Source organism: Elaeis guineensis, chromosome 8 (assembly GCF_000442705.2).
Source record: "Elaeis guineensis isolate ETL-2024a chromosome 8, EG11, whole genome shotgun sequence".
Lineage (NCBI taxonomy): Eukaryota > Viridiplantae > Streptophyta > Magnoliopsida > Arecales > Arecaceae > Elaeis > Elaeis guineensis.
The window spans coordinates 2,475,708-2,498,968 of NC_026000.2; the positions used below are offsets into that span (position 1 = coordinate 2,475,708).

At 41.5% G+C, this 23,261-nt stretch overlaps 2 protein-coding genes across 10 annotated transcripts; one reads left to right on the top strand and one right to left on the bottom strand.

Moving 5' to 3' along the window:
- Positions 1-722: 722 nt before the first annotated feature.
- Positions 723-10,246, top strand: LOC105050795 (NADPH--cytochrome P450 reductase). 2 transcript variants are annotated; one of them, XM_073261554.1, is made up of 18 exons: positions 723-1,273; positions 1,348-1,407; positions 1,535-1,611; positions 1,695-1,752; positions 1,851-1,934; positions 2,045-2,081; positions 5,219-5,288; positions 5,421-5,615; positions 5,718-5,810; positions 6,518-6,746; positions 6,840-6,923; positions 7,003-7,154; positions 7,238-7,334; positions 8,569-8,718; positions 8,807-8,884; positions 9,004-9,126; positions 9,241-9,354; positions 9,832-10,246. In XM_073261554.1, the coding sequence occupies exons 1-18, from the start codon at positions 941-943 to the stop codon at positions 9,910-9,912; spliced, it is 2,115 nt and encodes a 704-aa protein (XP_073117655.1). In that variant the 5' UTR covers positions 723-940; the 3' UTR covers positions 9,913-10,246. The 2 variants fall into 2 exon arrangements, 1 of the variants encoding a protein (XP_073117655.1); XR_012143188.1 differs by lacking the exon at positions 9,832-10,246 and having other exon boundaries at positions 862-1,273; positions 8,994-9,126; positions 9,241-9,360.
- A 108-nt stretch (positions 10,247-10,354) lies between these two features.
- On the bottom strand, positions 10,355-19,755 carry LOC105050794 (probable small nuclear ribonucleoprotein F). 8 transcript variants are annotated; one of them, XR_012143189.1, is made up of 8 exons: positions 19,622-19,755; positions 13,882-13,969; positions 13,736-13,773; positions 13,556-13,620; positions 11,320-11,475; positions 10,987-11,185; positions 10,826-10,868; positions 10,355-10,680 (listed from the first exon to the last, which is right to left on the bottom strand). XR_012143189.1 is itself a non-coding variant. In XM_073261559.1 (7 exons), the coding sequence occupies exons 3-6, from the start codon at positions 13,892-13,894 to the stop codon at positions 11,334-11,336; spliced, it is 258 nt and encodes an 85-aa protein (XP_073117660.1). In that variant the 5' UTR covers positions 13,895-13,969; positions 14,199-14,247; positions 19,622-19,688; the 3' UTR covers positions 10,953-11,185; positions 11,320-11,333. The 8 variants fall into 8 exon arrangements, 5 of the variants coding, with proteins under 5 accessions (XP_073117656.1, XP_073117660.1, XP_073117658.1 ...); XR_012143191.1 differs by lacking the exon at positions 11,320-11,475 and adding an exon at positions 14,199-14,247 and having other exon boundaries at positions 19,622-19,688; XR_012143190.1 differs by lacking the exon at positions 10,826-10,868.
- Between the last annotated feature and the right edge of the window lie 3,506 nt (positions 19,756-23,261).

Consider the following 23,261-nt stretch of genomic DNA (forward strand, 5'->3'; position numbering starts at 1 on the left):
ATTACATAATGACATTATTGATGACTTTGCCACCTATCTTTTTATCAAAACATGCTTAACTTCGCATACATCAAGTGCCCCAATATGATGCAAGTCAACCAGATATTCGATAAAATATCTATTAGAGATATCCATATTTTCTATAAACTCTTCTCTAAATGTGAGAATTAAGTTTCATCATAATTCAACAATTGTAATTTAAGTTACAACAAAATTTGTGTTACAGTGCAACTTTGGATAAATATAGATTGGAAAACCTCTCCTGCACTGTGGCCAAGAAATTTGGATAAATGCTTGTTTTCAAATGTGGCAAGATAAAATTTGTCTTAAATTTCTTTGGTCTGTCAAGATCTGCTGCTGTCCAGTCTAAGCATAGAAAATTCGTGGCGGTAGGGCGGCAGAGTATCCGCTGTCCACATATTTTCAAAAGGGGCTCCTCCCTACCTCCACATCAGGGGTGTCGGGGTGACCATAACATCAAGGGATCCTCGCGCAGATTCCACGGACAGATACCCGGCCGATCGGTTTGGCTGTCCCCCGGGGCATTCCGGTAAAAACACTCAAAACCTTTCGACGCGGATCAGATCCCCCTTCGATCCCCGGCGCGTAGGGGGAGGTGGTGGTCTGATGCACACTCGGTTGGTACGTGTCGCTGGCCCTGCCCCTGCCCGCTTCCAAACCCATAAATATACAAACACCGTCACCCCCCACAACGTCCACGCCCTTTCACAAGTCCCCTTTCTTCCCTCTTCCCTCTCACACTCTCCACTACCAAACCCCTCGCCCGCTCTCTTCTCTTTTGCTCTTCTCCCCTCCGAGAATCAAGAAGAGAGAGCGAGAGCGAGAGCGTGAGCGAACGAGGGAGGGGGGGGGGGGGGGGGGGAGAGAGAGAGAGAGAGGTGATCGGGGGATCGGGATCGATCGATTGGAGGATCTTCGGATGCGGTCCGGGGAGATGAAGTTCTCGGCGCTGGATCTGATGTCGGCGATCCTGACCGGGAAGTACGACGGGGAGGGGGTGGCGCCGGAGATCCGGGGGATTGCCGGCAACCGGGAACTGCTGGCTGTGCTTACTACGTCTGTGGCTGTGCTGCTCGGCTGCGCGCTCCTGCTGCTCTGGCGGAGATCCGGCGGCAAGAAGGAAACCCCGGCGGTCGAGCCGCCACGGCCGCTGGCGGTCAGGGACGAGCCGGGGCACGAGGTCGATGACGGGAGGAAGAAGGTCACCGTCTTCTTTGGTACCCAGACTGGTACCGCGGAAGGGTTCGCCAAGGTTAGGGTTTCGATCCCGCAACGACTTCTTGAACCTATTCCCAATGATAGTCCTAAAATTCCTGTGTTGACCAGTCTCTGACCGAGGAGGCGAGGGCTCGATATGAGAAGGCTGTCTTCAAAGTTGTTGATCTGGTACGACCTTTTCCTTTTCTTTATTGGAATTTTCTGCGATGATTCGAGAATTCCCTTGCCGTTTGATCGACTGTTTGTGGTTTGATATTGACCAGTGGCCCTTTCTTGTTTGCCCCATTATTGGTAGGATGATTACGCAGCTGATGATGATGAGTACGAGGAGAAGATGAAGAAAGAGACTCTGGCGTTGTTCTTCTTGGCAACGTGAGCTGTAGTTTGTATGTTATTATTCCTTTCCCCTACACATGTTGCTTATTTATTAACCAAGCGTGGTTCGGAAATCACAGTTATGGAGATGGTGAACCAACGGATAATGCTGCTAGGTTCTATAAATGGTTTACGGAGGTTAGAGAATATTATGATGGCCTTTAGTTAAATTTATCTTCTCTTTGTTGTATTTTGCCATGGCGTTCTGAGGGCAGTGCCTGGTTGTTTGGTTTTAGGGGAAAGAGAGAGGGGTTTGGCTTCAGAATCTTCAATATGCTGTGTTTGGTCTGGGGAACAGACAGTACGAGCATTTCAACAAGGTTGGAATATAATTTATTTATTTGTTTTTCTTGGTACATTCGATGAGAAACACACTTGTGCTGATACACATTGCGTTAAATGTGTTTGTGTTTTTGTGGGGAAAATATAGGTCGGAAAGGTGGTGGATGAGATCCTTGCCGAACAAGGTAACGCCTTATATAATGTGCTTTGTTCTTTCATCATATTCTGATCAGGACAATCGATATGAATTACTTTAGTTTGCGTTTTATTGATTTTTTTTTTTTGGTCTGTGCCCTATTCATACGATTTTAAACAAACTGATATAATAAGCTTTTGTCTGACTACATTTAGAAAGCTGGTACCTAGATCTCTTTATGGTTGCTGTGCTTTCTTGTGACACAGGAAAAACCAATCGGCTAGTCTCCTTTTAGATATACTGATTTATGCTTGAGAAAGTATGTGCTTGGCTCAGCCTAAATATAGACTTGGGCAGTTACACATGGCTCTGATGATGCCATGTTCTTTGTCAAATATGAAGTGACACCTAATACACGACCAACTTGGGAATAACCTTCCAAACCTCTCAAGAGAGTGAACATGAATTCTGTTTTGATACACTGGAGAGAAGAGGGGAAAAAAGAAAAGGGATGAAAAAAGAGAATAGAAGAGAAAGAGATTAACTCTCTCCTCTTGCTTGAATGCACAAGAGAGAAGAAGAGAAATTTATTAGAACCATCCTGTTTTCGGGGCAAAAGAGGAATAGAAAAACTTATTTTGGACTTCTAGTCTCTCTCTCTCTCTCTCTCTCTCTAATCCCTCCACTTTTGGAGAGAAAAATTGTGATTTTGGTGAGAAATAACTTTTTTGTGTTCCCTTATTTTCTTACCAAATGGGAGAGACTCAATCACTCTCCTCATTTCTCTTCTACTCTCTCCATTTATCTCAACCCAGAAAGGGTGTTCAAGAAAAATTATCTGCAAGAGGTTGTGGCCCCAACAATTCTGACAAATCTTTCATTTAAATAAAACATGATGCCGATACAAGTTTTTTTTATACTAGAATCTAATCACGTTTCATTCTCAAACTGACCCTGAGATGCAGAGATCTAGTTCTTACTACCCAGATAAACAAATCTTATTTCCAATATAAACATTCTCGATATTTTTATATCTACCTACTTCTAGTCCATGATATGTTCTCAAGAATCATAGAATCTGACTTACATTTCTGTATTAATTATTCATTTTGAAGTTGAAAATTTTGATTCAAGTAATAAATCTATTCTTTATGGACGTTCTTCTATGATAAAAATGAAGTCAAATGAAACTTGTTGCATGAATTATGGGCAGTCTTTTACATTTATATGATTCATGATTTTTAAGGGGTCTTGACATGTTGTGAGAAAAATTTGGGGTTTAGACATTATCACAGCTTGGGGGCTTCAATCATATGAGCACTTGATCCAGCCAATCTTGTTTTCAGATATCTAGTGTATGTTCTATAGTGCTTTAATTAATCCTATGGACAGACTGGGAGTATGTATAATTCTATTTGTGTGGTGCAGCGAATATCATCTATTGTAATCAGCAAGGTCTGGGGGAGAAGAACTTCGATAGAACTAATGAGCCTTTAGACTAGAAGCATCTGAAATTATCTTTACTTTAATAGTCTAGTTGAGAAAATACAAACATTATATGCTCTCACTCGAAGATTTGTAACTGTTCCCTTTCAGGGGCTCTAGCTGAATCAAGTCACCGAAGCATGTCACTGTCTGACATGAAAATTATCCATCACTTTTAAGTTAATTTAGGCGCATGTTGTAACATTTTTTTCACGTCTGAGATTTTGATGTCTTCTAATTCAGATAGAATGTTGAAATAGAAAAAGAAATGGAAAAGGTTCACATCGAGGGAACCATCCATCCCGAGATCCTCTTCAAAGGGGATCAATCCTTCTAGTTCTCCAAAAGAAGAACACTCTTAATCAGAATTCTCCTTATAAACATATATAATTTACGGAAATAAGTACCTCTTAATAACAACCCATATATAAGAAACACTGAAATAACTACTAATTTTAATATAATAACTCCTAGTAAAATGAGTACATATCATTCCACCACCCTTTAAGCGACCATGTCCTCACGATTGGCCTTTTGTGCTTTAGTGGTGGGGGAGGCCATCCAACTTCCTCATCTTTGTAGCAATTTGATGTGACTTTTCTCGCCACATGAGAGTAATGCTTGCTGTAATTTGGATCAGCATCTCAATCTTTGATGCCTCCATCTTGCCCCTCCACAAATGGTGATGACATAGATTGGACAATCCCTGAAAATGGTATGGTCCATCTTCCTCCTCCTAACAATTTCGATGGCTTCTTGAATCATCTTCTTGATATTTCTCAAGCCTTCATCAAATTGGTCCTGTTCCTCCAGCATGTTCTCCAAGAATTCCATAACTTGCCAATCTGCTTCAACCGCTTTCTTAACAAGGTGTTTTATATCACTTAAATCATCACAGATCTCCAGTAAAAAACCATGCTGCATAGTTGTTTTCTCTGATACACCAATTGATGCATACCTTATTCAGATAGGAAAAGAAATGGAAAAGGTTCACTTTGAGGAGAGCCAAACCTTCTAAAATTCTCTTTGAGGGGGATCGATCCTCCTTGTTCTTCAAAAGAAGGATGCTCTTAATCTGAATGCTCTTTACATTCATGGTCATACAAATAAACATATATAGTTTACAAAGCTAACTACCTCTTAGTGAACACCCATACATAAGAAACATTAGAATAACTACCTATAACTAACCTCTAGTCCAAAACTCTGATAATTACTTTTAATAAAAATAACTTTAAATAAAATGAGTACACAAAAAAATTTCTCAGCTAAATTTTCTGGGGTTCCATTGTATAAAATATCCTTGCTATAACATGTAGTTTCTAGACTCTTATAAATCCAATTAGGAGTTTGCAAGAAAAATTTATTAATCAGTCGCTTGTCTATTTCTGTTTGCTTATTAGCAGTTTGTCATTCTTTTGACTGGTTGCTTTTCATTTTTGGTGGAAGAACGAAAATAAAACAAGTTGACTACACATTGATGCTTCTATTGGTTGGAGCAGTCAACTTCATTTTTTGAAATTTTACCATATGCGGTAAAAACTGTTTGAGTACCTCTGTAACTTGGGAGTTAGGGAAGCTTCTGTAGGTCATCTGATAGCTGGGTGATGCACACTGCAATTTACATAAGGTGTTTCTCTGTGTGTCTTGTTCCCTTTTTTTTTCACTTGTTACTGAAATTAATTTTGTTTGTTACTGCAGGTGGGAAGCGCCTAATTCCAGTGGGCCTTGGAGATGATGATCAGTGTATTGAGGATGACTTTACTTCATGGTATGAATGACATTATATTAGCAAGTGTTTAAAAAGCGAGGAGCTTCATGCTACCTACACAAAACAAACCTTGCCTCCTAATATAATTATAAATTATATTCTTGACTAAATCTACTCTATGATTGCCTTCAGGAAGGAGCTGGTGTGGCCAGAGTTGGATCAATTGCTTCGAGATGAAGATGATGCACCGGGTGCATCTACCCATTACACTGCTGCCATACCTGAATACCGGGTTGTGTTCCTGGACGGCTTAAATGCATCACATATGGAGAGGAACTCGAGTCTGGCCAATGGTCATGCTGTTCATGATCTTCAACATCCTTGCAGGTATTAGAGAAATGTCAATGTTTATGCCAATATTTTCTACCATGCAGGACCTGCTGCATCTGTAATTTAGAACCTAACATGTGTTAATTTTCAACTTTGAAGGTCTAATGTGGCTGTGAGGCGGGAGCTACATACACCAGCTTCTGATCGTTCCTGCATTCATCTTGAGTTTGACATTTTGGGAACTGGGCTTGCGTAAGTTTCCTCTTATTTGCTTCACACATGTATCAGAAGCAATTTCTACCCCTTTTGGTCTGCTTCCTATGGTACAACTTTTCTTTATCACAAAATTATTATCTTGATGTGCATCGCATCATCAAATTTTAGCCATACATCAGTATAAGGAATGGGTGCTCAGTTCATTTTTCTTTCTAGAATTGCTTCATGGTGCTCCATGTTTGTCATCAATTCCTCTGTATGCTTTATATGTTCTTATATATGAGTTTCTTGCTGTCTAAACAATTAAAATGTTTCTGCATGTTATCTTTTGTTTGATGTCAGTTAATGATATTATGTTGAACCAGAAATATTTGATGCATAATCGCATAGTCTACAATTTTATTTTCTGAATTTCAAATATTAAATTTAGTCATGTCATCTTATTGGAGTCTGTCGATTAATTACTTTCTAATATTTTGTTATTCTATTCTTGATGAAAAATTGTAATGATCATTTTATTCTTTTTTAAAACATAATATCTCCTGACACTTTCCTGCAAAGTAAAATATTCATTCTTTTTACTAGGATAATCTCGAGTCCTGTCAATTTAAAGCTTCTTGTTACAATATAATACTCTGGAACCCGAACTTTATTTGAATGCTGCGGAAACTATTACAGTATGCAGAAGTTATCATCATAAGTAGTTGCTCACCTTGGAAAATATCTCATATTTGAAATGTCAGGTATGAGACTGGAGACCATGTTGGTGTTTATTCAGAGAATTGTGTTGAGACTGTGGAGGAGGCTGAAAGACTATTAGGTTATTCACCAGATACATTCTTCTCCCTACATGCAAACAAAGAAGATGGCACACCATTAAGTAGCAGCTCTCTGCCACCTCCTTTCCCAACTCCTTGCACTTTGAGAACTGCACTTGCTCGATATGCTGACCTTCTAAATTCACCAAAGAAGGTCTTTTTATTGCATATAATTTACATTCTTAACCTTTCTACTTCTGAAGTCTTCAATTGATTCTTTAATTGTGTGTGTACAATGCATTTTCAGGCTGCTTTAGTTGCTCTAGCCGCTCATGCTTCTAATCCAACTGAAGCTGAACGATTAAGATATCTAGCTTCACCTGCAGGAAAGGTTTGCATTATTTCACAGGAAATTGAATGCTTCTGCTGTTATTGTCTAAATTTGGTTGACATGTAACTTTTGGTTTCAGGATGAATATTCTCAATGGATAGTTGCAAGTCAGAGGAGCCTTCTTGAAGTTATGGCTGAATTTTCTTCAGCCAAGCCTCCTCTAGGTGTTTTCTTTGCAGCTATAGCTCCTCGCTTGCAGCCTCGATATTATTCTATATCATCTTCTCCAAGGTGAGCACTATATCATGATTGTTGTTCCATTTATTGTATTGTTTTGCTCCTGTTATTGCTAACTTAGTCATTATCCTATGCAGGAAGGTACCTTCTAGAATTCATGTCACATGTGCATTAGTGCACGGACCAACACCAACAGGAAGGATACATAAAGGAGTTTGTTCAACCTGGATGAAGGTATCTAATTATTTAAAATATGGTTATACATTATACATGTTTTCAGATTTTGAAAGTTTGTTCAACCTGGATGAAGGTATCTAATTATTTAAAATATGATTATACATGTTTTCAGATTTTGAAATTAACTTAGGTACCCCTAAAAGTTTTTGATGAATAGAAAGGTCAAAATTGGACTCCTGATGTAGCTGGAGCTTGCAATATATTTGCCGACTTGACATCTAGTTATGGATATTTTGGGTGTATCCTTAGCTTCTAGCATTCCTTAACCTGTGATAGTGCTCTCCATCTTTAATTACATAATTCTAAATTTCATCGAGCATGTAGCTTCTTTGTTCTCCCAGCCTTTGGCTGGTAGCTCAACTAATTGCTGGCCTCTGCTGCTTGTGATGGCTTTTGAAAAACAAGCCATGATTTGACTCATTTTCACAGGAGATCTGTGGTCATATTGAATTTAGTGATTCATGATTCTTGAATAACACCTTCACCACACTCTTGACAAAAATAGAGAATATATACCCTCCATTTGAGAGGAAAAGGGAAACAGTAAGAAGAACAATTTTAACTGTGTATTGCTGTTTTTCCTCTCCTTCTGCTCTTGTGAGACACTTAGTTGGGGGAAAGGATCTGGAAAGGACATCAGATCTAGCTCTAAGCAAGAATTGCTGGTGATTGAGGAATCATAAAGCCAAGTCCAAATAGTTGGGACAAGGGTTGGATGGTTCTGGTTATTTCTTGCTGTGCCGCACTTTTCTTGCCGGTCCAATTTACCACTTTTGATTAAGATGTAGTTGAAAGTTTAAAAAAAACATTGTCTCCCTGAAAGTTATCAAAATTAAAACCTTTTCTTCTGTGCTAATTGAAAATATGACATGCAACTGCTTCAGACGAGAACTGAACAGCAGCTTAGAATTGTCATAAAAGCTTGGAGTGCATGAGGTTTGGTGAATTGTGTCCACATCTTATTATTTTAACTGTATTCTGTTCCCTGTATTAAGTTTATCTGTCGTTTTGGGCTTGTGTGATATGATTCTCATGCCATAATTGATTCTAATTGCTTTTGATTGTCTTTTTTCTATTATCGTCCTTCCTCTCTCTGTCTCCTTTCTCTGTATGAAAAGATTAGACCAGGTGTAATCAATTTCATTTAGAAAATGAAACAGTTACTCTTGCAGATCCATTATCAGAGGATGAGATGGCTTTTAGCCTAAACTAGCACTTTGCATTTTTACAGAATTCAGTCCCATCGGAGGAGAGCCAAGAATGTAGCTGGGCTCCTATTTTTGTCAGACAATCAAATTTTAAATTGCCTGCAGATAACTCTGTGCCAATTATCATGATTGGACCCGGCACAGGACTGGCACCCTTTAGGGGCTTCTTGCAGGTTTGTTCCATAACTGATGCTTTCATAGATAGTCTTGGGTCTCATAATGGCCTTACAGTGTCAGCTACCTCCACTTTGGTATCTCCAGGAAAGGTTGGCGCTCAAAGAGTCTGGAGCTGAACTTGGCCCTGCCATTCTCTTCTTTGGTTCCAGGAACCGTAAAATGGTAAGTTGTAATAAATCTAACTTTTATGCAATGTACAATTGGTATTACCGATATCACCTGTGTTGCCTTTTGAACAACTCGTAAATTTCAGCTGGTTTAATTTGAGTAGTGTCATGCAGGACTTCATTTACGAGGATGAGCTGAGCAATTTTGTAAACACAGGGGCGCTGTCTGAGCTAATTGTTGCTTTCTCTCGTGAAGGTCCAGCCAAAGAATATGTGCAGCACAAGATGGCTGAGAAGGTTGAATGATAAGTCTACCGCTATTGATGATTCTTTATGATGCTTGATCCCCCAAAAGAACATTGAACTTTTTGTGACTTATTTTGATGTCAATCTCTTTTCCTCGTTTTTCAGGCTGTGGTCATCTGGGACATCATCTCCAAGGGTGGTCATATATATGTTTGTGGTGATGCTAAAGGCATGGCTAGAGATGTCCACCGAGTTCTTCATACCATAGTTCAAGAGCAGGTAAAATATTATATATATATATATATATATATATATATATATATATATTGCACTGGTTCAAAACCTGGTAAAAAAAAAAAAAAAAGGTAGGGGTTGGTGTTGGGGTGGGGGGGGGGGGGGGTGTTGGGGCGGTGGGGGGAGATATTGCATTGGTTCAAAACACTTTGGTTTCATTGTACTCTCAATTAGCATGAAAGATTGATGGTAGTCTTTGAAACTGAATTGCTGAAGCCGGTTGCTCTCATCTCTGAACCAACTGGGCTGGTTCTTGGGATGTTAGCGAACCTGATACCATTGTTTCGCCAGACTACCCAAACCACCTGGAGTTCATATGCTCTGCCGGTCATAGTTAGGCTGACCAGAATATTTCAATTTCTGGGTGGAACAGTGCTTGCCACCCTCTGGTTATTCATTGAAGTAACAATTCTCTGGAAATGATATCCTTCTCTAAAGCAGTGCCTTGGAATTGGATTTCAGGGGTCTCTGGATAGCTCTAAGGCTGAGAGCATGGTGAAGAATCTGCAGATGGAAGGGAGGTACTTGCGTGATGTGTGGTGAGCGTCCCGTGAAAAGTTACTCTAGTACAACCGCCGAACTTACACGGGGATTTTAAACTGGGAGTCCCTATGTCACACCTTGGGAAGTACACGTTGTCTTTAATTATGATTTTCCGATCCTCGGATTTTGCTGTGTAATATAATATGTCCTCTATATTTTTTAGTAGGATACTTCATTTGAGAGGAATAAGAGTGCACTCTCTATGTAGTTTCTTGATAGGACCCCAACGGTTGGAATGCGGAAGTCTTACCTCGGCCTTTGGTAATTATGTGTAATTCACACAATTTTACTAAGACCATTGTAATAAAGAAATGGTGGTGATGTTGAACTTTAAGATGTAGCAGTGCGTGAGGTTGGTCTCGTACTGAGACGAACCAGGTTCAGGCCAAAAAAAATTTTAAAAAACAGAACAAACCTGACCCATCTATGATGGATTGGATCGGACAACGTAAAACGATACCCAGTTTAGATATTTACATTAGTTCATATCCATCGGCGAATCCATTTAAATTTTCACTCATTAATTTTATCTACATAAATAGACATTCACACATATATTGCGGAGGCGCGGTGAGGGCACGTGAAAGAGAATATTGGAGCGAGATTTGGAAAAAGACTGGCGGGGACGGGGAATGGTTGTGGTGCCGAAAAAATGGGGAGGTTGTTTCCCCGGCCATCAAAATGCCAGAGCCCAAATGTACAGCCTCAGGCTCCGGTAAGCGCTAGAAAAGAAGCTGATAGGTGACAGCCAACTAGGACCTCGCACACCTGTAGTGGAAGAAAAAAGAACAGAATGCAAAATGTCATCATAAGAGAATTTTGAAACATAAAAGAGTATCGATCAAGCATATCATCTTTCAAGTGTTTTTATTTCCCTGATAAAGTGAAGATTTACTGCATGTCAAGTTAATACCATGAAGCAGGTGCTGCAATTTTGAGATGGTTCAAACCAGGACCTGTTGATCGAAGCAGCGGAAAGGAACGCAGTAACATGCATTTTACATAAGCATGCCAACATAAAAAAAATTATCAATACACAATTAAAGCAGCAATCGAGCATGTTTTTGATTTTACCATTTTTCTTTTAATACACCCCGATAAAAGTGATGATCCATTGTGTGCAGAGTTAAAACTACATCCGCATCTGCTAATCCTGCTTTCAGACATCCGGGTATCAGCAGAAAGAAAAATGGCTCCTGGATGTAATTGTCATTCAGCATCTTCAATTTCTTCATCCTCCGGTACACCACGGAGGTACAGCACATTGTTGCATCTGGCGTGCAGTAAATCAATTGGAGCCAAACACGATCATCCCCAAATTACGACAATCACTCTCTAGCTGAGTTATATAATCATACGATAAATAAGGATAAAAGAGTTCACACATCAAATTAAGCCTCTATATACCTTGAATTTTATTTTCAGCACCTTGCAGATTTGATAACAAATGAAGTTGAGGATTTGCGATGATGCTTCCTAAAATTTTTGCATGACAATCTTTCAAAATTCTGCTCACTATTATGAACAGTCCTGATTTCACTCATCGCATTAGAAGTCCACCTACTAGCAGTAGATACCGCAATTTGGTTAAAAGCCAAGTCTGATAAGTATTATAATTCTTGCGACTTTCAAGGGTCATAATTGGTCATCACATGATTTTAATTTCCCTAACCAAGTCCACCCCTCAACGGCTGAATGGTCAAGGGCCACTGCTCTCCCATGATGCCAGCCAACCTTTCATCAAGAGGTGGAGATGGGCAATAGATCATGCTTGGCACAGCATGGCCCAAGCCCACCGGGCCGAAGATTTAATGAGCCATGCTAGACACGGCCCATATAGTAAACGGGCTGTGCCTGGCACAAACCCATTTAAACAAAACCCTTGGCCTGGCCCAGCTCTAGGCCCAGGGGTGGCGGGCTGTGCCTTGGGCCGTTAGGCCCGCATGCTTGATGGGCCTAACGGGCTTTTTTTTTTTTAATTTTTAAACTATAAAATAAAAAATATTACGTAATAAAAGTATATGAAAAATAGGAGATATAAAATGAGAAATTTGCATCTTCAATCCATTAATATTCATAATATTAATGCATGTTAAAATTAAAAAAAATAAAAAAAAATGAAAAAAAACCAATGAATGATGAATCTTTTCAAAATTAAAAGCATGAAAAGAACTTTATTTTTTAGAATTATTAAAAAGATCCAATGATTTAGAAACATGATGAGAATTTTGTTTCACATGAGGATCACAATTAGGAGGTCAGTTTCGTTTGACTGAAATTCCTCTTCTTCTAGTAGGAGCACGCTTTTTTTGAGCAGAATTTTCTAAAATCTCATCCTAAAGAAAATCTTCTTCATAATTGTATGGCCTTACTCGCTTAAAATTCTGCATTGACACATCCTTTTGCAGAATTTTAATTTCATTAGAACTGACTTCATCTTCTAAACATGACATGAATTTAGAAGTATTACCATCATTAGAAGATGTCATGACTAATATAAAAAATGTAACTAAAATTTTAAAAAAAAATAGCAGATTGTTGAGAACTTTAGCAATTAAATAGAACTTTAGCAATTAAATAGAAGAAACAATAGTAGAGAGACTTGAAGTGAGTATGATAGAAAATGACGAATTGATGCGGTGAGAATGAAAGAGGGGGCTATTTATAGATGACTACTTAAGGGGGCCGGGTTGGCACGTGGGTTGGGCCGTGCTTGACCCACGGGTCACACTAGCCCAAGCCCTTATGGGCTGTGCCGGGCCTGGGCTGCGGGCCCCCTAATATGTGCCGTGCCTAGCACGGCCTGTTACTGTAGCAAGTGGGCCGTGCTAATTCGTGCCAGACCATACCATGTAATAGGCAGCCCGACCCAATGCCCATGCCTATCTAGAAGGTTGGGAGAGCGGGCAGTCGGTGGTCATCAAGGGAGGAATGGAGAGGGGTCGAGCGGATGGTAAGTGGTTGTCCAAGAGATGGGGGCTGGAGGAAGCAGTGAGAGAGAGCTGGGACTGAGCAATAAGCGGTTATCGAGGGAGGAAGCAGACAGAGAGGCAGGAGCAAGTGGTGTGCGGTCACCATTGAGGGAGGGAGTAGGCGATGAATGGTTGCTGGGGGAGGAAGCCGAGAGACAGAGAGAGTGGAGGTGTGAGCAATCACTTGGGAGGAGGGAGGTTGAACACGTGCAAGCACGAGAAAGAGAGAGAGGGGGGGGGAGCCAGAGAGGGAGGGTGGATTTAGGCCACATCAGGATATACGCAAGGATTAGCACCATCCAAACTAAAAAATAATTTAAAAAAAAAAGATAACCGGTTGGAAACAGATTAAGGTAGCTTTCTATCTGTACCGACTTATAGCCAAAGGATGGGACGAGCCTTTTTTTTTTCAATTAAAAAATAGAAAGCACTGTAGCAATCCCCATGAAGTTGTGTTTTCTTTTTTAATTTTCTTCCCTTTTTCTTAATACATGCATCCAGAAGAATCTAAAGGTATCTGTTTCTTTTAAATTGAGTACTCATAGTCCTGGACAAATGAAGAATTTAAGAATAATATTTGGACTAGTTGATATAAATTTTTAATTGCTAGAGATGTCAACCATCTGAATGTATAAATATAGAGCAAATAACATTGAGAAACAATTCATTACCTTATCAGTATCTCCCCAAGATTTCCTGAGAATTGCCCATCAATGTATTCTTCAGTGTTGGCTAGCTGCAGAGAAGGATGTTACTGTTAAATTAACCTAGTTGGTCAAAAGGACTACGTAACAATAGCACACAGTGAGAAGGCAAAATCCCTGACAGAGAGACTTTATGGAAAGTGATACCTGCAAGTTCATATAGGAATCTACTGAGACAAGATAACCTGAAAAAGGTCCACAGAGAAATTTAGATATATAAGCATGTTCTTAAAGACAAAACTTGACATCATATAATGATGATCTCTTGCACATATAAAACACAAAAAAATTACCTTTGTATTCCATCCCCCACTTCAATTTCACAATCACAGGCTTCCCAGTCAAATTGTTCAAGAATGGTTTTGGGTTAACTGGAACTGTCTGCAACATCAATAGGGAAACAAGGCTGTCGAAACTTGATAATGCAACAAGACATTTTACAACAGAAAAAGGGCATCTAACCATTAAAGACAACGCTTTTCACACAGCAAAAGTAAACAATATTTTTGCTAAATACAAGCTATTAACTTTAACCCCCCTCCCCTCTCCACACACCCTCCCCCCACCTCCCACAAGAAAAAAAAAAAAAAAAGAAAAGAAAAATGCATACTATTATTAAGGTCTCCAGACAGCATCAGTAGTCGAGCTTGGGACCTCTCCTGTAAGGAGAGTGCAAACTCATCTGAGATAAATCTTGCAGTATTATGATCAATTTGCCTGCAATGTTGCATAAATCACAATGCTAGGCAAAAATTGTAATGCAAGCATGTGATAAGCACCAAGACCATTTGTACTCGAAACATTAGAGAAAGTATAAACATGAAACAAATTGAGGAATAAGTGATGCATTTCTGAAAAGTAGATCTACAAGGATAAAGAGCGAGATGAAAGGAGAGCCCCCATTTCACTTAAATCAATTAAATCATAATTCTTATCTAGTCTTGGAAATGGCCTCGTCTCCACATGTACAGTCTATTAGTAGAAGCATGATTATACAGCAAATGCAGAAGCAGGGCAAAACTAATAAACCCTTTATTGATCTTGGTTAAGGGCCTGTTTGGTTGCCCATGACTGGGCAGCCAAACTCAGTTGGGCCCAGCAGGAAACCATTTCAGGTGTTTGGTATGCCTGACTTGGAGTTGAAGCAGGTTCCAAAAATGGCTAGTTAAAGGAAAAAATGGCCAAAGTGACTTCAGCCCAAAAGTGGCTGAGGCCACTTCTACAAAGCAGTCCCATTTAGCCCACTTACACCAAACCAAACAGGCCCTAAAAGTATGTGCTACAAGGACTCAATGGCAAACACTGACAAATAGGTTCTGAATTTAATAAGGAGAAAGAAGTAGCAGCATTAGGAAGCAGGTTTGATAGCAAAAGATTCCAAGCAGGTGTGATGATCAAGATTAAATATTCCAGCTACTAAAGATAAAGTTACTAATTCTAATAAGTATCATTAAAGAAAGATCCTAAATTTTATTGAATAGAAATATTTTGCCTCAATTCCCTTCAATTCCATGGGGTTGGATTTTCCATAGACCATGAACTCATAATTTAAAAAAAAAAAAATCATATTTAAACATTTAAATTTGCTAGTTACAGAGAATTTGAAATGAAATGATGCTTTTCAATTCTACATATAAATAAATAACTAAAGTACTATAGCAAAATAGGAATAAAATTAGTGAAGGCCACAGTATGATCTCATCACATATCAATCCACCAAGTGAAATATAGCAATAGTAAGTGCTAGCAAAAGCAAATTGCTAAAATTTTAACCTTAAGAGTGAAAATATGACATGTTTGGGAGAAGAAAAAAGGAAACAAACTCATAAGGTTATTAAAATTCTGTAATCTCCTCTTGGGGATTGTAATAGGGAATTTGGGACCAAAATAAAGAATATGCACAAAAAGTAAAAGGAAAAGGAAAGAAGATAGGAAAGAAGGCAAATATGGGGGAAAAAGATAAGGAGAAGAAACATGGTAGAAGTAATAAAAAAGGACCTTTCAAATGAGATGAGAAGGGATGTGATGAAGAATAGGGAAAGAAAAACAGAGAAGAATCTTTTAACAAAGAAGGGGATGAAGAGGAATAAAAGGAAACATGAGAAAATAGGAAGCATTTAAGGGAAAAACCTTTGAGAGCCTTTGGGCAGTTGAATAGTTGCCAATGGGCCGCCAAAGGGCTGTTGGTGGTCAAACAAACTAATAAAGGACCTCTGTTGATGCATTGGCAAATGGGTGGGCAGTTAACCATATCTCTAGGTCAAGCGAGGGTGGATGGGATGAGGGAAATGATAACATAACTTATATTGTTTTAATTTTTGAAGCACACAAAATAAATTTCCTTCAGTTGCAAAAGTGTGAAATGAAGAAAAGAAAGTGGATTTTCCTTTTTTTTAAAAAAAAAAAGTACTATAACTTTGAGCTAATGCCTACACAGCCATTACCTAGGTGATCTGGCCTCTCTTGGCAAATTCACCTAGGTGCTAATTTTGATAACATTGCTTAGGACATAACATCTAACTTAACACCCTTGTTTTTGCCTCTAAGGTTCATAACAATCAACACCATAACCTTTTTTAAAAAAAGAAAAAAGAGAAAAAAGGGAAAAAAAAAAGTCAAACTATTGATTATATCTGGAATTCAAGATATATAAAATTTTTCTTGTCATAGCTACAATATATATTCAACCATAAAGATACATGTTTATCTTAATAATCACCTTCACATAATTTTGCCCTCATCCGCACTTTTTATGCTTTTAGTTCATAATTGCAGTCATTTAATGACTCTTGAGCACATCTTAAGAGATTAAGTCACAATAGGTATCCATCACATTTAAATGGGGAATGTATATGTAAAGCCTCAAAGTACACCAACACAAAGAAATATCATAATTTTTATAATCTAATCTTAACCATCATATGTTAAAATAATAGAATCATATGCATTTTTGTATCCTCATGCTTCAGTTTCATAAAATCAAATTGTCTTAAACTAACCTGGACCAAAGATACAACTCTCAGAATAATTGCTAAATTCTATATTACTACTAAACACCAATTATCTGTGATTGTCAAAAGAGGAATACCATGATAACCTTTTATCTAATCTCAACATGGTTTGATGATACAAATCTAAGAATCGCATGCATCTGCATGTAGCTTGATGCATGCGAATGCAACACCAAAAAACTGGTTGAATTTGGGACCAGCAATGGTTGTGCATTAAAAACATTTTAATCATTTCATGTGGCAATTTGAAGCTTTGAACTCCGCAAACCCATCCCAAGCATAAGTGAGAACTAATGAATGGCCTTTTACTATCATATGCAATTTCTTTGCTTTTGTATGGACTTCTAAAATATCATATGTTATTTCTTTGCTTTTCTCACTTTCTTGAACACTACACCTAGAAAGAACATAGTTACAAAGGTGTGAATTCTCGGAATGCAGTTACAAAATGCCTAATAGATCATTACACAAAAAGAATTTGAACTATATTTTTGCATATATGTTAACCACTTATTCATCAAATCAGAATATCACTTGCATTCATTTCAGTCACATGCAAAGTCAATCATCCTTTGACCTTTTGACTTTATTAATCTTTTAGCTGTGGCATTTGAGGGTAACAACTAATAAGGTGCACAAAATTGGTGATTTCTATAGAGATAAGTTTGCCTGTTCACCTGTTTGGTCATCTTGGTGCAGAAGCAACCCCAAGATCTCTGTTTATCTTGGTTGAGATGGAAGGCAAAGAAATCTTGAAAAGAACCAAGATATTCCAAGATCTTGGCTAATGCATATACCAAGATATCAATATCTCAGTCACATAGTAAAACCACAATTAAGATTGCTTTCAGGCATTGATTTTGATATTATCCAAAAAAAGGATAGTAAATAAAAAATAATGGCATGAAAATGGTATATTGCACGTAGCAAGCATAATCTTAGGACACCTTGAGGAGGGGAAAAAGAATGTAGGCATAAAATGTCTAATATATGGATGAGATTGGCATGGTAAATAGTGTATGGTTACTGTGGAAAGTGGCAAGAGTGCAGAAGTAAAATCCAAGAGCATCACTTGTCCATAATAGATTATTGATGCTATTCTACCACCTTAAAGACCTAGAGAAAAAGCCATAAAGTTGAAATCTTGATGATAATATATCACCTGCACAACTAAGACCATCTACAGAATTCTTTCTTTGAGTTTAGATTCAGCATTTAAGAATTAACAGATCTGCTCATGAGCTTCTTTTTAGAAGGTACATATGTAAGGCGAGGTGGTTTGACTGATGATAGGGTGAGACATAAGTTTCATGAGTCATGGCATATGCTTCACAAAATCCTGTTTGTTAAGCAAATAGTGTGTTGAAATAAGTGATGGAAAGGGGAAATTAATAGCATGCTGAGCATAAAGGTTAAAATTTGCACTTGTAAATCCTAGGTACACGCCCACACGGTATCATGCCTTGAAAGAAAAATTGATATTTTTATGCATATCTTCCATGGAAGGTATAAATATAAACAAAACATACATGGCTCATGAACCTTTTTGTGTGAAGCACATACCTTACTCCAAATAGCCTCTCCCATTAACCTTAAAGGCATTACTAAACAGCTATTCACTTGAGGCATGATGCCAGACACACCTCAAAAAGCCTTTTAAACAGCTCTTTGGCAGTGGCACTCCAATTTCTCGACATGTCAAAAACATCCATAAGGAAAGATTCTCACTTGTTGTACTTCCACTCCCTTAACCTTGGAAAAAAGAATATTTTATACATTGTGTGTTTCTTTGAAGACATTCTTTGGTTCCTTTTATCCATAACTGATGGAAGCTCTATCAACCTAACCTTCTAGGGGCAACAAAAAGAAGCACCATCCTTCAGCAAATTCTACAGCAAAAACTGAAAATGTCTCTAGAACACCAAAAGGCATTACAAAGAAAAAACCTCCCATGTAGTTTAAATTAAAATCAAATTGCATAAATGGATGGCTAACTGTCCTCTAAAAGGCCCATGATGATCAGATCTTAGATCCCGTACTTAGACAATCACAATCATCTAGCCTTTTCCCAATCCTAAGCCATACTTGATACCCAAAAAAAACTGAGGCCATGCTCTAGCCTACATTGGAAACTAGACAAGTTAACTTTCACCCATTGTTTAATGTTGCAAATTGACAAGATCCATGCCCTATGTGAAAATATCATCGACATGCTTTTGGAGTATTCATCCAGGTCATTACCATCTAACAATACCAAAGCCGCTGCTTGCAATCAAACTGTGATAACTAAAACAAGGAAATGGGCTGTCTATGGATGACACAATATGCAGCGCTCAGTGTTCAATTAAACACCAAATAATCAATAATCAACAACCAAGCTTGGCATTCTTTTTGCCAAGGGTTTCATTTTCTAACATGATGAAGGCCAGTATCACATTATCTGCACCCTCCGTGCAGGCGACTAAACAAGCAAGTACTGCAAAACAATGATCATTCTCATGCAAGAAGAAACATAATTCTGAATCTAACAAATCATATTATAAAAATTTCACGCTCTAAACTAACAGCACAAACACTTATCATATGGCACCAAATATTGCGATAAAAAAAATGCATGCAAAATAGATCTGATATCAAACGCCAACATTTCAACAAAAATCCACCATTTCTTTGCACATCACAATCAAGAACGGTTGGGTTCGAAATACGCAATGCTTATATGCACTGCTTTCTTTGAGCTAAGGAAAGGGAACCTTTAGGCATCGAGTTGGTTGCAGCCCTTGTAGCGAGACAGGGCGGCATCACATCGTCTAAGGGTTCTAGGGTTTGATATGTAAGCCCAAAGACATTTTTTCATTTTTTTTCAGCCAATGGGGGAAATCTAGGTGTTCTATAGAAGTATTTATGCTCTTGGAGATGAGATACGCTCGGTTAGGGTTAGGGTTTGTTAGGTATTAGAATCGGGAGAGATATTTCTCATAACAAACGATGACCTCCACCGAGAGAGAGGGGAAAGACTTACCGCCATGGGAACGAGAAGAGGAGCTTGGGAGGAGTCCCCGTGAGAAGAGTAGGCGACGAGAGAGCGACAGCGCGAACAAAAGGAGCGGGTTGGCCTAGGGCTTTATAACCACTAAGTTTGGACGCACGAGGGCTGGGTTGGGCCGGGCCGGGCCGGGCCAACGAGCGAAAATGCAAGGTATCCGGTGGTGGAATTTTAAACGATCATGGTGTGTTGCACCCATGCCTACAAGGCTATATGTTAGCCACTTGATCTTCCCCTTGGTTAATTTGTGGGACGTTGGAGTGGTCAAGAAGCAACCAGGCATGGCCCAAGTATTGATGTAGCACGTGTGGTGGACTCGAATATGTGATGTATAGCTCGGGTTGACGTACATCAAAGACACATTATTGTGATCTAGATTCTACCTTTCTTGTGGCGTGTCACCTACGCTCCATGCTTAATTGCGTGCCCCGAGTCATGGAATGGAGCACAAGCTCGACTATCCTACAAATATCAATAGCTTATACTATAGCTATTTTAGTCTTATTTACTGCCACGTAGAAGGCAAAGCACGAAGAAGAAAATAAGCATTTTGTTGCGGCCAATCGCCTCGTCGTCCGATCGTCGGGGAGCATGCACCTGCAAAAATGAGAAGTTCACACTGATCGGAGGCGGCTCCGACGGGGACCCTCCGACGGTCAAGTCAGAGAGGTGACTGGGCAACAGTGAAATGAAGACAGAGAGCTCGATCGAGAGAGATAGGGAGAGGGAGGAGCAAGCCTGTAGTTTCGAAGTCGAGAAGTGGAGAGATCCCTTGCACTGTTGCCTTCCCCGGTTTATATAGTGGAGCACGGTATGGCGCCGTCATTAATGGCGCAGACAAGTGAGGAACTGTCAACTCACTGTAGACTGTCAGAGTCGCCGTGAAAACGTCACGTCGCCGTGGGGCTGTCAAATCACCAGGGTTGACAATGCCCTCAGCGGGACAGTGCCTCCAGATGGCCGTGCCGCATGTTGCTGTCAGAACTGACAAGGTCTGACGGCTGTACGGTGATTGGAGGAGTCGACCGACCCTAAGTCGGTGGCCAGCTGAGTGGCGTCGGGCTCCTCCGTTGGTCGGCGAGTTTTACGTAAGTCGGCCATCAGACCTCCCGGTTCAGTCGGTCGGGAAAGGTGCACCCGACATATCCTCAGTCGGTTGTGAGCCGATAATTAGCCGGTGATGGCGTCCGTCAGTCGGTCGCTCCGGCCGTCAGTCGGTCGGTCCGACCGTCGGTCGGTCGGTCGGTCCGCTCGACCGTTGGTCGGTCGGTCGGTCCTTCCGGCAGTCGGTCGGTTCCTTCGACCGTAAGTCGGTCGGTCGGTTCCTCGGCCATCGGTCGATCGATCGGTGGGTATCCCCCAACAGTTGCCCCCCTCCACTCCTGAGTCGGATGGTGAGCTGGCCGATGCTTTTATTCGGGCAGCAATCCTGGGCGACTAGGAGTGGATTTGTCGCATGCACAGATCCGACCGTACCGCCGGTTGATCCGATGTCAGGCACCTCATAAATGCCGAGCAATTTGGGCGTCTAGTCGGTGTCAGATGTCACGTCGGCGTCAGGTGTCAGACGTCGCATCTTGTCGTCGTCAGACGTTATGTCGGTGTCAGAGATCGGGCGCCGGACGATATGGTGTCAGGCGATGGATATCCGGCGCCGATCGTGGGAGCGTGGGGCGCTGTCAGGCATCCCATCGGGAACGCGAATCGACGCGGGCGCATAAATGCGGAATCGCGTCCGCGCGTGCCGCGTGTCGAAGGTGGTTGGCCGGCGCCCCCCGCATTTAATATGGGCGGTGCGGCCGTCTCGGGACGGGGCGCGCCGAATCCTCAGCCACCCGGAGGCCGCCACGTGTCGCACATCCATGGAGCTTCGGTCGGCGCGGAGTCATCTTGGCCGTCGGACGGGCCTATATATATAGGACCTCTCGGACCCAAGACCCCACCATTGCCATTTTGCTGCCGAAACTCTGTCCGGGCGATTTCTCAGTCGTCGCGGGCAGAGCTTTCTTGCTTCCAGAAGAGCTCCTCCGGTTCGTGGTCTCCTCTTCGTCCTCCTCATCTTCTTCTTCTTCTCTGTTTCTTTCTTATTCGGTTCCGGTACAATGGCCAGGAATCCGACTCAGGGAGCTCGGTCGGGGAACCCGACTGACGACTCCCGGTCGACTCCGGAAGATGAGGTTTCCTCGCTTTCGGGGCCGAATGTTGATCGGCTTCGGGAGCAGTATCGCATCCCGGAGCAGTTTCAACTGTCCACCCCAGGGGCCGGCGGTCGGGTTAACAGCCCTCCGCCTGGTCAGCTGGCGTTGTATGTCGAGGACCTTCGCGCGGGTCTTCGGCTCCCGATTCCGGAGTTCGTCCAGAATCTTCTGAATTATTACGGACTCTGTCCGGCGCAACTAGCGCCGAACTCTGTCCGTCTCATAATCAGTTTTGCGTTGTTGTGTCAGCTCTTGCCGACCAACCCTCGCATTTCTCTCTTCCGGGCCTTCTTTGTGCTCCGACCCCACCCTAAAGCCCGAGGGTGGTGGCTCTTCAACCCCCGGAAGGGCCATTCCTTCATCACCGGTCTTCCATCATCCATTCATGGGTGGAAGAACCAATTCTTCTTTGTTTCTTCTCCATCTTCTTGAGGCTTTCCTTCTCACTGGGGCGTGCCCCGAACCGAAGCCAATGACAACAGCCGGGTGGAAGCGGACGACCGGGAGGACTTCCACCGACTGAAAGATATGTCGGTCCCGAAGCAGAGGGAGCTTGTTACCGAACAAGCTCTCTATGATGCCGGCTTAAGCTTGGTCCCCTGACTAGGTATCGTCCGATCTTCCGGTCTCCTTTTCATCCGGCCCTTAGTCCGGTTCTTTAGTTAACATCTTTGTCGGTATCGCAGGGACACCTCCAAGAATACGGCCGACAGACGCGGAGATTCGGCAATTCGCGACAAGGAAGAGGCCAGCATCGGGGGTCGGACCTTCGCGCCCGCCGAAGAAGCCTGCTCCAGCGGCACCGATCGTCGAAGCGTCGGTGACCGATCAATCCGAGCCCGTCATCGCGCTCGCGGCTCCGGCGGTGCGTTCGGAGGAGAGGCCGGTGGGTGAAGCGGCCGAAGGAACGTCGGCGGCATCACCGGAGGTGGTGGAGCCGGATGTAGTTTGGGAAATCGAACATCATCCGGCGGCGTCTGTGGCTGCAGCGGGGGGTGCTGGTTCTACTTCGAGCATCCCCTCGCTGCCGATTCCGTCGGTCGGGGCGGTCGATCGAGGGAAAGCCCCGATGGACCCCGCGGACGAGACAAGGTCGGGGAGCCGCTCTGTTCCACCCAGCGCACAGTTCCCCGAAGGGGCGTCGGCGTTGGCCGACCACAACCTGGCGAGGAGGTTGTGCCAGGAGATCCTTCTTCCGGCCGACGTAGAGTCGCTGTGGTCTCGACAAGTGACCGAGATGCTGTCCAGATTCTACCCGACCATGGTCGAGGTAAATTTTGTATCACCTCCCTTTTCCTTAGAAATTTTCTCATTATGTGATCTTGACGAAGCATTTGCAATCGGCAGCTGATCTATACAATGTCAGAGCTCGAGGTCGGGTACCGGAGGTTCGGTAATGTCCGGGCCGCTTATAAGGA

What these genes read in the sequence shown, in the direction of transcription:
- LOC105050795 (XM_073261554.1), top strand. Translation starts at nt 941, where the DNA reads ATGCGGTCCGGGGAGATGAAGTTCTCGGCGCTGGATCTGATGTCGGCG. An exon ending in TTTGTTCAACCTGGATGAAG is followed by an intron (nt 7,335 to 8,568) that starts GTATCTAATTAT and finishes GCATTTTTACAG; the next exon opens with AATTCAGTCCCATCGGAGGA. An exon ending in ATACCATAGTTCAAGAGCAG is followed by an intron (nt 9,355 to 9,831) that starts GTAAAATATTAT and finishes ATTGGATTTCAG; the next exon opens with GGGTCTCTGGATAGCTCTAA.
- LOC105050794 (XM_073261555.1), bottom strand. An exon ending in ATTCCTATATGAACTTGCAG is followed by an intron (nt 13,621 to 13,735) that starts GTATCACTTTCC and finishes CCTTCTCTGCAG; the next exon opens with CTAGCCAACACTGAAGAATA. An exon ending in CTTGGGGAGATACTGATAAG is followed by an intron (nt 11,476 to 13,555) that starts GTAATGAATTGT and finishes ATCTACTGCTAG; the next exon opens with TAGGTGGACTTCTAATGCGA.